The sequence below is a fragment of the Carassius carassius genome, chromosome 19 (genome assembly GCF_963082965.1).
Source record: "Carassius carassius chromosome 19, fCarCar2.1, whole genome shotgun sequence".
Lineage (NCBI taxonomy): Eukaryota > Metazoa > Chordata > Actinopteri > Cypriniformes > Cyprinidae > Carassius > Carassius carassius.
Window position 1 is genome coordinate 11,331,971 of NC_081773.1, and position 15,330 is coordinate 11,347,300.

General features: G+C 37.3%; 1 protein-coding gene across 1 annotated transcript; it reads left to right on the top strand.

Moving 5' to 3' along the window:
• The first annotated feature begins 5,478 nt into the window (after positions 1-5,478).
• chpfa (chondroitin polymerizing factor a) lies at positions 5,479-14,121 on the top strand. Its single transcript, XM_059499822.1, has 4 exons — positions 5,479-5,981; positions 7,963-8,527; positions 12,115-12,297; positions 12,540-14,121. Exons 1-4 carry the CDS (start codon positions 5,692-5,694, stop codon positions 13,800-13,802), a joined length of 2,301 nt encoding a protein of 766 aa, XP_059355805.1. The 5' UTR covers positions 5,479-5,691; the 3' UTR covers positions 13,803-14,121.
• The last annotated feature ends 1,209 nt before the right edge of the window (positions 14,122-15,330 follow it).

Genomic DNA, 15,330 nt, shown 5'->3' on the forward strand with positions numbered 1-15,330 from the left:
CAATCAATTCTGGACTGAAGACAAATACATTTACTGAAAGTTAGTGCATATGGCATTTTGTTCAAAATTGTTCAATTTAGACAAGAAGATTTACTTTTTAAAAATATGAAATCATTTTAATTTATAACATCTAATTGCACTAAAACAGGTTCTTGTTCTTGTTATTCTGTAGTTATATGAGATGAAGAGCCTTCTTTATATTAAAGAAGGTTATGAAAAGTACTTTATCATATCCCATCTATATATATCTGCTGCATAATTGGAAACATTGCTTTGACAAAACAGACTGTGTGCTCTTTCTCCCTTTCTCTCTTCATACATGTGTGTGTGCGTGTGTGTGTGTGTGTGTGTGTGTGTTTTGTTTGGGAGGAGCGATTCTTCATACTTGGCTTAAACTTTATGGACAATAAAGATCCCATTTCAAAGTACAGCAGGGTGTTGAGCCTGGGGTCTTGGCTGAGCGTTCCTGGGAACAGCCCTCTGAAGACCAGGAGAATATCTTCAGCTGACACATGGCGTGGAAAAATCCCCATCCAGAAGTTGTCCACCACACAGACTTTGTGGTTAAACCACCTCTCATTTATTCAGGGCTAATTTAACGTCCGATCAGGTAAAACCGAGCCCCCACTTTTGCTACTAACAAGGAGATCCATTATTTATGATCCATTTATTATCCATTATTTATATGAAAAAAAGCTGTTAATTATGATCTCCCCCCTTTTTCCTATTGTTTAACATTCTGATGTCAAACAGGGAGTGAGACAACTCCCTGTTACGTTAGCATCCAATGCGATTAGAAATCCCATTGCACACAATATTTTTTAAGCATAGTTAAAAATTACGTCCAAATCAAAACCACATGACGCTTATGTGCCATAACTTTTATAAACAAGCCACAGTCATTTCTGGAATCCCCATGAGAAGTCAAGTTCATGAAATTCCTTCACCACTGGCAGTAGAGTTTGTGTTATAAAATGTCAATATTGCCACACGCTTCTGTGCGTCTGCGAACAGGCTGCTCAGTATGGAGAAAGGACAGTGTCAAGTCATGCGATGACCTAAACAACAGAAGATGGGAGGGGATTCGGCAGATTTGCTGTTTCCTGGAACTTGCATCAGATGAGTAAGATTTTGTCTCTTCAGAACATGAGGGCAGAGTAAAACACGTATAATCACAGCACACCGTATAATAATCTGTTTTGTGCATTATAATTTATTCCAATAAAAATATGAGCAAATACTGTTGCTCACCACAAGATTTGAGCCATCATTGAATCAGTGCTTGCTCTGTAAGACTTTTTGCAGACTCAGTTCCTGCATTAAAGTGTTCCCGTTTTACAGATCATGAGCTCACCCTATCAGCAGTGTGAGTTTTCACTTAGAGTACAGTAATTAATTCCAGAAGAAGTTGCATCCTCCAAATGGGTCACTTTTAATACTCTGTAATAGCACCACTTGTGAACTTCGGCCCAACTAAGTGAGTTAGTTGAAGATGGAAGGAAGATGGCTTCAACTCTACTGGATGCCATTAACCATAAGAGTACTGTGTGGATGCGTGTATTGCCAGGTTCATTTAACAGTATCTTGTGGAATGTCTCAAGTTCGCTGATGATTCATTTAATACGCTTCACCACACAAATGTGCTGAGATGGAACATTTCTGATTTTGTGGAATTTTATAAAAAGGACTGAGAATTAAAATGTGTATATATGGCTAGAATTTATATTTATTTATATTATTTATATTTGCATTTTAAAAAATATTCTTATTTAATTTACTTTTTATATAATAGATAGATAGATAGATAGATAGATAGATAGATAGATAGATAGATAGATAGATAGATAGATAGATAGATAGACCATTAAAATGAGACACTGCAGTAATGCAGCATGGAAAACATGTTGTTGCACGGTCAAAAAGTTTTCTTGTGAGATACACATTTGCAAGGAGATGAGCCAAGGAGATAATGGGCCACACACTGATTACTGGTGTGACAAACGCTCTTTAAATTAGAATCAGCACCTTTTTTGTCACGCTGCATAAGTAGCTTTTCATCCAGTTCTCTTTCTGTATGTTTACTCAGCTTATAAATGGGGAAAGGAAATGGAAAATCAGCAATGTTTAAAAAAGGGAAACTATTTGAAAACTATTTTAACAATTTTGAACTTCTCACTATTGATAGATAGTGTGATGATGAAACAGATGTTTCCCTGAAACATCCCATGTATTTTATAGGCACATGGTTTTATGAAGCAAAAATCGTACAGCTGGATATGATTTTCCTTAAGCCTTGAATTTCAGAGGGAGATTTTGAACTCTAATTGTGTGTGCATATAGCGCCCCCATGTGTTAAGATTTTATTGCTTTAAGACGATTTTGTTACAGTTTGTTAAAGCACACTTGACTGCGGGTTCAGAGACTAGATGGGTGTGCTGAAAAAAAATGTGAGTTGAATTAATTTAGTATAGTTGAATTCAATATGATTATGGCATGATATTATCAATAAGAATGGATCTCTTTTAATCACAGCCATTCACATGCCAGCTGCTAAGTACTTCCAGGAGCAGCCAAATAACAATCAAATATAGCCAAGCAACACCTGTTGAAAGAAAATGTCAACTCTCATACACATGCCTTTATCCTAGCAGCTTGACATGACTATCTTTGATGACAGATCATGATTGTCAGATGGCTTCTGCAACAAAATCATTCACCTCTGCTGTTTGTAGTACAAAATCCAATGCAGAAATTAAAGTCTCTGTAATGATAAAATCACTTCTTCTGTAGAAAAGGACAAATGCAATACTTATATCAAGCAAATGCAGCTTAACATGCCCTGTCACAGTTCCACAGAAAACCAAAGAGTAGAAAAGCCAACATGTCCTGACAGAGACTTGATAGGTTTAATCTGGGACTAGGCTGATCATGTTTCCCACTCAGATCAGCAGAACGAGGTGAAGTGTTGTGATTTCCAAAGGAAAGGGCTTCCACTGTGATGTGTCGTCCTTAAGTAAACATGCAAATATGCTTAATAAAATCTAACACACCCTTGATCTATTTAGGACAAAAAGATCAGTGAGGGAAACGTTCCCTCTGGGGTTTTCGTGGTCCGTAAAGAAATTGTTTCCACTCAGTGTGTTTGTGTCTGATGTGTCAGAGAGATTTGGGTGGGTCTTGTACAATTTTGTTTATGTTAAGTTACTGTAGAGTTCAAACTTCAAATCACTGGATATATATGTATATATATACAACCCGAATTCCGGAAAAGTTGGGACATTTTTTAAATTTTAATAAAATGAAAACTAAAAGACTTTCAAATCACGAGCCAATATTTTATTCACAATAGAACATAGATAACATAGCAAATGTTAAAACTGAGAAAGTTTACAATTTTATGCACAAAATGAGCTCATTTCAATTTTGATTTCTGCTACAGGTCTCAAAATAGTTGGGACGGGGCATGTTTACCATGGTGTAGCATCTCCTTTTCTTTTCAAAACAGTTTGAAGACGTCTGGGCATTGAGGCTATGAGTTGCTGGAGTTTTGCTGTTGGAATTTGGTCCCATTCTTGCCTTATATAGATTTCCAGCTGCTGAAGAGTTCGTGGTCGTCTTTGATGTATTTTTCGTTTAATAATGCGCCAAATGTTCTCTATAGGTGAAAGATCTGGACTGCAGGCAGGCCAGGTTAGCACCCGGACTCTTCTACGACGAAGCCATGCTGTTGTTATAGCTGCAGTATGTGGTTTTGCATTGTCCTGCTGAAATAAACAAGGCCTTCCCTGAAATAGACGTTGTTTGGAGGGAAGCATATGTTGCTCTAAAACCTTTATATACCTTTCAGCATTCACAGAGCCTTCCAAAACATGCAAGCTGCCCATACCGTATGCACTTATGCACCCCCATACCATCAGAGATGCTGGCTTTTGAACTGAACGCTGATAACATGCTGGAAGGTCTCCCTCCTCTTTAGCCCGGAGGACACGGCGTCCGTGATTTCCAACAAGAATGTCAAATTTGGACTCGTCTGACCATAAAACACTATTCCACTTTGAAATAGTCCATTTTAAATGAGCCTTGGCCCACAGGACACGACGGCGCTTCTGGACCATGTTCACATATGGCTTCCTTTTTGCATGATAGAGCTTTAGTTGGCATCTGCTGATGGCACGGCGGATTGTGTTTACCGACAGTGGTTTCTGAAAGTATTCCTGGGCCCATTTAGTAATGTCATTGACACAATCATGCCGATGAGTGATGCAGTGTCGTCTGAGAGCCCGAAGACCACGGGCATCCAATAAAGGTCTCCGGCCTTGTCCCTTACGCACAGAGATTTCTCCAGTTTCTCTGAATCTTTTGATGATGTTATGCACTGTAGATGATGAGATTTGCAAAGCCTTTGCAATTTGACGTTGAGGAACATTGTTTTTAAAGTTTTCCACAATTTTTTTATGCAGTCTTTCACAGATTGGAGAGCCTCTGCCCATCTTTACTTCTGAGAGACTCTGCTTCTCTAAGACAAAGCTTTTATAGCTAATCATGTTACAGACCTGATATCAATTAACTTAATTAATCACTAGATGTTCTCCCAGCTGAATCTTTTCAAAACTGCTTGCTTTTTTAGCCATTTGTTGCCCCCGTGCCAACTTTTTTGAGACCTGTAGCAGGCATTAAATTTTAAATGAGCTAATTAAGTGGATAAAAGTGTAAAATTTCTCAGTTTAAACATTTGCTATGTTATCTATGTTCTATTGTGAATAAAATATTGGCTCATGTGATTTGAAGTTCCTTTAGTTTTCATTTTATTAAAATTAAAAAAACATCCCAACTTTTCCGGAATTCGGGTTGTATATATATATGTATATGTATATATATATATGTATATATATGTATATATATATATATATATATATATATATATATATATATATGTATATATATATATATATATATATATATATATGTATATATATGTGTATATATATGTGTATATATATATATTATATATATATATATATATATATATACATATATATATATATATATATATATATATAATTATTTTTATTTATATATATATATATATATATATATATATATATATATATATATATATAATTATTTTTTTTTTTTTGACATAACAGCGTATGGTCAAATATTAGCCCACGTCGCCCTCTAGTGGAAAAATATATTTCATGCTATAAGATTTAAATTAATTTTCATTTAATTTGAGAAGTGAACATGATCGATTCCGAGAGCTCATGACGGAAAATATATAACACATTTTTTGGGGGGAATTTAGAATTTTTATTTACTTTTCAAAGGGACTAAGGACCGCATAGCTTCAAGAATCAAACGTCATAACAAAGAGACATCAGCCTTGAATGCCATTGGATTTCAAACGGGACGGAAGCACCGCCCATAGCCCCGCCCATTAAAAGGTATGACTAGGCTCTTTGTAATGACGTTTGATCTTGTGGGCGGGGCGCTCGATTTCCTTCTGGGAGGAGCGACAGCCTCTGACACGTACGAATGCCTCAATAATTTGCAGGAAGGTGATACAGTTACAGGAAAGGAATACGTCCCATGCATTTAAGTTAGCAACCGAAACGCTTTCTTGATGTGCGCTACTCTGCTCAGAAAGTCCCGCTTACAGGAGGTGTGCACAGCGCCAGTAGTCGGAGTACAATGAGGTTTTCTATGTTGATCGGTCTGTTAAGGCCGATCGGCCCGGTTATTATCGGGATCTCTCTGGGATTTACTCTGAGTTTGCTGAGTGTGAGCTGGGTAGAGGAGAGCTGTGATATTAATACCATAGCAGATGAAGCAATCATTTTATCCCAGGATGGAAGTCTGAAAGGAGCTCGGAGACCCAACTCTATTTCCACTGGGAATGATGGTGAAGAGGAGGAGGATTTCCAGCCGAGAGTAATCCCATATAAACCAGTCAAACAGTCTCAGCCCAAGAAACTTTTCAGGTAACGTTAGACAAACCACTTAGACTGCTTCGTCTGTCTTTTATACCGTGGTTAGCGTCAAAAATAAAACCATATTATTAGTTAAAACCCAAGGAATAATTATCTAGGCGAGAAGATTCCATTACCATTACTTCATGTAACGTTATGGGCCTTCTTGATTTGCATTTTTTAATTTTATAACACCGTTGTGTACGTTTATACTAGTAGAGTCAGAAGTTCTCCAAGAAGTGTTCCCAAAAGACAATCAAGACCGCTGTGTGGGATAAAAAAAATAGATTATTAAATTATGTCTTAATTCAATCTAAAATAGATTGGGAATGGAGTAGGGTTGAGGTCAACGTATAATTACAGTTATCACTATTATGTTATAACGACTGCTGTAAATAGGAAGTCATGTATACAAGGTTCTCTGTCTGTGAGAGAACAGTTCTCTAATGATTAACTAGTAAAAACTATAAAAGAACCACACAAAAACATATAAGGTGTTGTTGTCTACTTTTGGTGGAATTGGCTGTTTTCATGTATTTCAAGGTTAATCTTGCTACCTTAATCATGTTGGAAGTCAGCCATATTTTGACTTTCTCAAAATTAAAGCAGGTTGCATTCTGCCCTAATTAACCCTAAAATGTTTACATTATTCATATTATTAGAAGCTTGTTCTTGAATATTAATGACATTTTGACAAAATCACAATTGTTTTCAGCCAATGGAAATATAAACCTTACTTTATTTTCTTCTCTCAATGAAGACAAAACTACTCTTACTAGAGAATTCAAAGCTTTGAGTTTGGATTTAACTTCTGATAACATGACTCAGACCTCTACGCTTCAGTGCTGGTGGTTTAGGCTTTGACAATTACAAAGAAATCAAATATTTGCTTTCGCGATTCAGAGAGTTTTGCAACAACATTGTCAGTGACTCAGTGTCATTTCACAAGCACTGAGAGATATTTCATTATTATTTCGTGGGAATTAGATGAAACGCCTGTGCCAGGCTTATATTGTAACTGTTTTTTCTTTCTTTCCCACAATCTCCTTCATTTAATATGTCCCATTGGGAACTCTGTAATCTTTAAAAGTGGCTCCCATGGTGCTCATTTCTCTATTTCAGTCAACACTTTCAATGACCAGAGGTAAATTAGGAAGGTTAGGGACTACAGTTAACTAATCCCATAGCATGATAGGGTCAGATGTCTTTGGTTATAATTTAGGTTCACGTTGACCTCATGACTATTCCTCCAGGCACTGGTTTACAAAACTGTATCCTGATAGTTGACTGCTAAATTTATCCCAAACTCCTGTTTTCAGACCCACACCAAACATGTTTGCCTGCCAAAAAATTATAATTATCTCTAATCATTGCACCATTGTTTTTTATAATTGCAAATGCAAATCTCTCAAATTGCATCATTATATCTCACGTAATTTCTTGTAATTGCAAATTTGGGTTGAAATTTGTTCGTTTTTTATGAATTAGCTTTTATTTTTATATTTTCACTATTTTGTGCTTTTGTCATTTATCTCTATATAGCTTTTCCGTTTTAGTTTTAGCAGTTTCAGAATTTAATTTTTTCATTTAATTATATTTAATTTTATTCAGTCTTAATTTAATGTAAATGTAGCTATATTGTAATGTGTGCATGCATAATGTATATAATTGTAATAGTATTATTTTTATGTATAGTTTTTATGGTCCTGTTTAGATTTAGTTTGAATATTGAACTGTTTTTCAGAACTGTGACAATATAAATCATAATTGCATCTTTATAACTTTCAATTGAAAGTTCAAATCTTACCATATGGCAAATTTTTGCACTTAAAAAAAAAAAAAAAACTTTATCCCATAAATTCCCATTTTATTGTTGTTTCACTCTGATGTGGAAAGAGGCTTCCATGTAGCTGTGTGGTTAAACATCAAAGTTGCAATCCTGAGTTGCTAAATCGTTGAGTTGTAAATTGTAGTGATCTGTTTGTTTCCACAGGGCAAAATACATCAGCACAGAGCTGGGAATTCGAGAGCGTCTTTTCGTGGGAATACTCACCTCCAAAAACACCATCAACACTCTAGGTGTGGCCGTCAACCGCACCATCAGCCATCATCTGGACAATGTTGTGTTCTTCACTGGTACACGAAGCCGCAAGATACCCCACGGGATGGTCGTGGTCACCCACGGCGATGAACGCCTCATCTGGAACATGTTCCAGACCATCAAGTACATTCTAGAACACTACATCACAGAGTACGACTGGTTCTACCTCGCCCAGGACGACACGTACACTCAAGCAGATCGTATCAGGGCTCTGGTGGAGCACTTGAGTATGGACCGAGTGCTGTATATGGGAAGCCCTGAAGAGTTCATCGGAGGTGATATGCAGGGGCGGTATTGCTATGGGGGTTTTGGATACCTGCTATCCCGCAGTCTTCTGCTAAGGCTCCAGCCCTTCATAGAAAACTGCAGGAACGATATTCTCAGCGCCAGACATGACGAGTGGCTTGGGCGATGCATCATTGACTATGCTGATACCAACTGCGTGGAAGAATTTGAGGTGAGATAAGTCCTGCATTCAGTGGAAGTTTACAAATATGTAAATAGTTTCACTCTGCCTAGGGAAAATCTTTATATTCCATGAAATTTATATCTGGACAAAAATACTGTATTGTGATCTACACAATACACAACAATTTGGTGTCAGGAAAATGTTGTAATGCTTTTGAAAGAAGTCTTATGCTCAACAACACTGCATTTATTAGATCAAAAATACAGTAAAAATTTAACTGTTTTCTATTTTAATATATATTTTAAATAAAAAAATATGAATGTGATGGCAAAGTTGAATTTGAGTCGTTTAAATACATAAAAAAGCTTTAAAACAATGAGTATGTTTTCATGTGCAATTATAATCAAGGTACAGCTGTTGATCTACAGTCTTTCTCTACAAAAATAGATGACAATGCATAATCAAATAAATGTAAAAGATTAAATACACACCGCACATCACCTCTGTTTTTCAGAGCAAGCGTGCATCGCCGAGGTCAACTGTAGTCCGATTAACATGTTTACATCCTGGAAGCTGAGCTACAATCGCATTAACCAGCTCTAATAGTCAGACTTCACCAAAACCTGTCTGGTCCAATTTCACTCTGACTCAAACACTTACATTACATTTTTGTTGTAGTTTCATTAAACTCCATCAACATTAAAAGTGCACTAAAAAAACAACAACATATTTCTTGGCACATCATACACTAATCATAAAAGAAGAAAGTGTAATGGTGTTTACGGAATTTTATGAGGAGTCTAATTCTATAACGAGTATTATCTTTGTTCTAGTTCCACACATAATCATAATTATGTTTGGTAGATAAATGTCTGTGAATGTGAGATTGTAGAACTTGGTGTTATTGGAAAAAAAAAATGCTTGACATATTTTCAACTGCACATTATTTGAATGAGCTAACAGTGTCTGTAATTTCCATCTCTGTGGCCTTGATTGAATGCGAGTCAGACTCCCAGTGGTAAACCTGCGGTGTTTGATGACAGACAGCTTTATACTAGTAGTGTGTCTCACCCTTACTGTGTGGGACCCAATGGGGCCTTATTCTTGAGGATACTAAATCTCACTGCCTTTCAACTCACCAGCACACGTATACAACAACCAAAGACTAGATTCAGATGTCTCCTTTGAAATGCTGCTGCTCTCAGCAATTAAAGGGAAGGTCTCCGTTCTGTTGCTTTAGTCTGTCAGTCAGTGCAACGTCTTAAGTTTCACCTCTATTCAGGTCTTTACTCTCACTGCCAGTATCTGCTGGGATTAAATTCAACCACCGTCTTCAAGTACAGAAACTGTACAAAAAAGCACTCGTTTGGAATATTTTTTATTGTATTTTTTTATTTTTTGGGGGGTAAATGGTAATATGGCATCATGGCCTTTCTCACCTGAAATACCTTTTACATTTTGCAGTCTGTCAGACGTTGGGATCTCAAAGCTCTTAGTTCTCTTGTCTTTCTCATTGCGTTAGAGGTGATGTAAGTCAGCGGCATTGTTTCTGCATCCACAGATCCCTGTTTGCCCAGAGCCTGTCTGGGAATTCGGCAGTGCGTAAGCAAGAAAGAGTCTAAAATATACACAAGCTTTAAAAAATAACAAAAGGCAAGAATTCATGATCCATCAATTTCCTAGCAAAATTGTCTGGACATCCCTAAACATCTCTCACTCTAGTTAACTCCTTTCCACTGAACCAGTCAATTTTAAAATAATTATTAAATACAAGACAAGTACTACTTAACTATTAATGTTTGCGGTTTATACGGTTATAAATGTTAACATTCACATTTTATACATAGAGCTTTTTTTAGGCTTGTTTATGTGACTGTTTTAGTTTAGAATGTGCAAATTATGGCTTAGTGTTTTCTCTTGTTCTTTTAATAGCTTGATCAGATTAGATTCACTTTTCTCTGACTGTGGTCTAATCGGCTCAGGTGCTTAGTGTCTGCACCCCACTAGCCTTTACACACCTAGATTGTGTTCAGCACTGTCTTGTTTTTGTGTCTTTTACCGGAGTTATAAAGTCTGAAGGAATGATAAAGAATGATAAAGATTTTTTTTCATGTGCTTTTGGGAATCATTTATTTTTAGGTATTTTGTAATAGAGTTTTCATCCGTTGGAATGTATACAGTTTCTAAATGGAGCGGGTTAATATGGTTTTTCTTACTACAAATGCCTTCAATTATAGGTACAATGCAATGTCTCGATATGTATGCATGCTTTTTAATTTAAATCTAAAAAATCTAAATTATTTTTTAACGCAGGAATGTTTTTGGTGTGTTCAATTCTTCAGCTGTTTGAACTGTCTAGATCTAGACATAAAACGAGGGCTGTGTCATTTACCCAGAAATTGACTAAATTCCTTTAATGCAGTTTTTACATAGACCTCACACTTTCTCTTTTTTGTGGTTTAAGTAGTTCTGAAAATCTCTTATGGTATCATTTCTTAGGCTGTAATTTCCTACAGTGGTCTTTCATTTAGCTCGTATAAAAACCCTGCTAAAATTTGTACTGGACTTTGGAAACTAGAATATGTTTAGAAGAAAACAGGACCAAAGTTACACATTTCAGACTCAACTCAAGCTGACTCATGCATCTTGTTAAATGAATTCAGCACAACTAAGCACAAGAATTTGTGATAAGTTAACAATAACAACTTTTTGTTTGTCTGCTCTGTAACCATGCTATTGAGCTTTGGCACCTTTAGCCCAGACAGAATCACAACTCAAAATTGAATCTCACCTTTAGAGTCTGAGCCATATGTCACATTTTTGTTTGGAGGGGTCTGGGGTCCTCCGGTTAATCTGTTCTTGAAACAGGTACTGAGACCTCTATTAATCCATCAGAGAAGCATTAGATGACTGGATGTCAGTGTGGAGCTACTGGGGAGAGAGACACACTAAACATGATGTACTGTCTCCATTTTGGCATTTCATCCAGTTATAAATCCACTTCTGCCTTAGCCGTCAAAGCACCTCCTGTCTCTCAACACATCATTGTAGTGCCTCCTACATCCTTTTATGGAGCAGTACTCTTGCAGGGCCACAAGTGGAAGCATTTACTTTCCTTTAAACATTGATTTCGAAAGGAATGCACCAGTATTTGAATTCTGGCTGATACAGATAAGCCAGTACTTTTATTTATAGTATGACTGGCAACCAATAAAATTGTTGCACCTAATTAAGTTCAAAATAAAAAATTACTATCATTTTAAAAGGTTCAATTGAATTAAGGCAGATTACATTTAACAGTTTTGTTAAATTATTAGCGTTTTTAAATCTTTAAAGGAGTGGTTCACCCAAAAATGAAAATCCTGTCATCATTTACTCACCCTCAGAAAAATCTTATGAAAGTTAATGGCTACCGTCAACTGTTTGACTACTAACATTCTTCAAAATATCTGCTGTTGTAAGAGGAGTCACAATTTTCATTTTTGGGTCCCTTTAAGCGAGCATTTTATTCTTTTGAATATTTTGAATCTTTTGAATTCTAGTGAGTGTTAGACGACACCAAAGGTCATCCAAATGAAAAAAGAAAAAAAAGAAATTAAAATAAAGATGTTTCACTAATCATCCTTTTTTTTCAGGGGCAGAAGTATTATTATTATGAAATGGGAAAAAATTCTGACCCCAGTAAGGAAGATAATGTGCAGTTTATGAATGCATTGACCGTCCACCCAGTGTCTGATCCAGAGCAGATGTACAGACTTCACAAACACTTCACTGAGATCGAGCTGCAGAAAACATATGAGGAAATCAGAAAACTGCAGGTACCCTTATACTAAACCTGTGCTGAATAATACTGAAGCCAAACTGAGAAGAAATGTTTTTTTTTTCCTTGACCTTTTGAGTAATGTGATTCATTATAGGCTTTTTGCAAGGGTGGGTTAAATTGCTAGTAACTTCAAGTGTTATGCTAATGTGCATTTTCAAATGGAGGTAATAATCTGCTCATTAAATATCTTTAAAATGCTTAATCGAATCCCACACCTTGTTCTCTACTTTTTTTTAGGCAGAAATAAAAAATGTGAGCGTGGTGGCTTTCGAGGGCAACCGTAGTGCCTTGTGGCCAGTTGGAATCAATCCACCCTTTGAGCCAAAGACACGTTTTGAGGTCCTGCGGTGGGATTACTTCACCGAGGATCAGGTGTACTCCTGCATCGATGGCTCTCCGAAATGCGAGCTCCATGGAATCGATAAACTGGATGTAGCTGATGTCATTGAAACGGCTATGGGTGAGCTGAACAAGAAGTACAAGCCCGTTCTGCACCTGAAGAAGCAGCAACTTATTAACGGATACAGGCACTTCGACCCCACCAGAGGGATGGAGTACACCCTGGACCTCCAGCTGGAGGTGGTTAACCAGAAAGGACACAGTCGCTCCATCACCAAGAGGGTCCACCTGGTGAGGCCTCTCAGTCATATTGAAATCATCCCCATGCCTTATGTTACAGAAGCAACTCGAGTCCATATCATCCTCCCCGTCACTCTTCAAGACCGAGAGCAAGTTCAGCAGTTTTTGCAAGTGTACGCCACAAACGCGTTTGAAACCAGTGAGAATGCCATCTTGACCTTTCTCTTTATCTACAATACAGTTGAGGCCCAACAAGTCAACCAGAATGACATCTTCGCCAGCGTCAAAGCGCAAATCGGTGCTTACGAGCACCGGTATCCAACGGTTAAAATCCCCTGGATCAGCGTTAAAAGTGAAAGTCCCTCTCAAATCAAATTCATGGACATCATCTCCAAGAAGCACCCTGTTGACACGTTGTTCTTCATCTCCACTGTGAAAACCAGCATCAACTCGGAGTTCCTCAATCGCTGTCGGATGAACTCCATCAACAACTGGCAGGTGTTTTTTCCCATCCATTTCCAATACTACAATCCCGACATTGCTTATCATAACCAGCCTTTTCCCAATATGATGGATTTGGTCAAAGAGTCCGGCCACTTTGATCGCAGCTCCTTCACCGAAGCATGTTTCTACAACTCGGACTACATGGCGACTCGGACACGCATGTCTTCAGATGTCCAGGAAAACGAGGAGATCCTGGAGAACCTGGATATATATGACATGTTCGTTAAATACTCTGGCCTTCATGTTTTCCGAGCAGTGGAGCCAGCCCTGCATCAGAAATACAGCTACCAGCCGTGTAATCCTCGTCTTAGTGAAGATATCTACCAGAGGTGCATGCAGAGCACTCTGGACAGCCTCGGATCACGCTCTCAGCTCGCCATGGTGCTGTTTGAACAGGAACAAGGCAACAGTACTTAAAAACCAAACCTAGAAGATCTTAAGATAACTGAGAGTTGATTAAGGTTTTTTTTTTTTGTCCATTGGGCTGATGCTTTACTAGTAGCCCGTCTGTGGAATCACAGTGCCGGCAGTCAAAAATGCTGTGGGTACCGAAAGAAAGACTAAAAACATTTGAAATCTATTTAAAAATAGCCGATTTTTGTGACAACAGGGGATTTATGATTTGCTATCTTTCTCTTTGGAGCAGATTGATTTATGTTGGCTCTTAGAGCGAGCAGCTGTTAGCTGTTGAAATGATCACTACCGTAACATATCTAAATCGCTGTGCCTTCAAAAATATACTGTCCTTTCATAATACTTTTGTCTTCTCATCACAGACACTTTTGCTCAAGCAGATTTGTTTAAAAGAGTTTTAATGTTAGTTTACTGTAACTGGGTTTTTGCTGTGTGAAGGAATGCTATCCGGATTCAAACAATGGGTTTATTGTTGAAATGCTTCAGCCAGTACACACTCCAAATTTATTAACCCTCTAATACTAGCTTGTTAAATCTAAGATTAAAAAAAATTATCTTATTGACCATTGGTGCCAAAAATCAAATGTTGAGACCGTTTATTGAGTTTCAAACACTATTTGTCCGAAGCGTTTAAACCGGTGTGGTTCCGTACTGTGTCATTTATGCTTGAATTCTGAACAAAATATTTTTACCATTGAAACCACCTCAAAGCGATTTTTCTGATGAAACCAGTTAACTTGCATTAATACTTTCATTGCCAGTCTGTTTCGTGTATAAGTAATGCTGCAAAATACGCCTGTCAAAGCATTTCATTCTGTTCTGGAAAGATAATAGGGTGCATTACATGGTTATAGTTAGTTCCTGTGCTGTCTACCAGAGATGAGTGCAATACTAGTGCAATACTGTTCAGATGGTGTGGCGTATCGAGTCTGCTTAGAGCCTGCTGATGGAAACACTCCATCTATTGAACACATTTCTGAAGATGCACTACAGACAGCTTCTATTACGGACCATTCCAAACACTTCACAAAACAAAATGTGTTTTCCTGACATTATATTGGGTTATATAAGATAGTTCAGACTTGTTTGTTTGTTTGCAAAGTGAGTGTGTAAAGCCTGTATCTATTTTTGTGGTTCTCTCTCTTTTTTTTTTCTTGTCCCTATTTCTTGGAACATGTTTACTGTATTGACTTAGTGTTGTGTCGACTTATTTTTAATTTAAACAATCATAATCTTAATGCAGTACACTGACAACATCTTACAAAAGTGACGTGTTACACAATATCATGATGCTGGATGTCAAATGATTTTGCGTACAAGAGCTGTGAAAAAGGTTTTACATCGTGATATGTTTTGTAAATTTTTAAATGACACATGCACAACACGAATGAATGAATGCATCACAAAATGAGCACAGATTAAAGCCGCTACTGGCCTTTAGGGGTCAGCAAAGGAGCATGGGATTCCCAGCTCTCGGATATGTATACTTTCACAGGACTGTTTCTTAACCTCACCTTTGTTGATTTTTTTT

What these genes read in the sequence shown, in the direction of transcription:
- chpfa (XM_059499822.1), top strand. Translation starts at nt 5,692, where the DNA reads ATGAGGTTTTCTATGTTGATCGGTCTGTTAAGGCCGATCGGCCCGGTT. An exon ending in CAGCCCAAGAAACTTTTCAG is followed by an intron (nt 5,982 to 7,962) that starts GTAACGTTAGAC and finishes TTGTTTCCACAG; the next exon opens with GGCAAAATACATCAGCACAG. An exon ending in AGGAAATCAGAAAACTGCAG is followed by an intron (nt 12,298 to 12,539) that starts GTACCCTTATAC and finishes ACTTTTTTTTAG; the next exon opens with GCAGAAATAAAAAATGTGAG.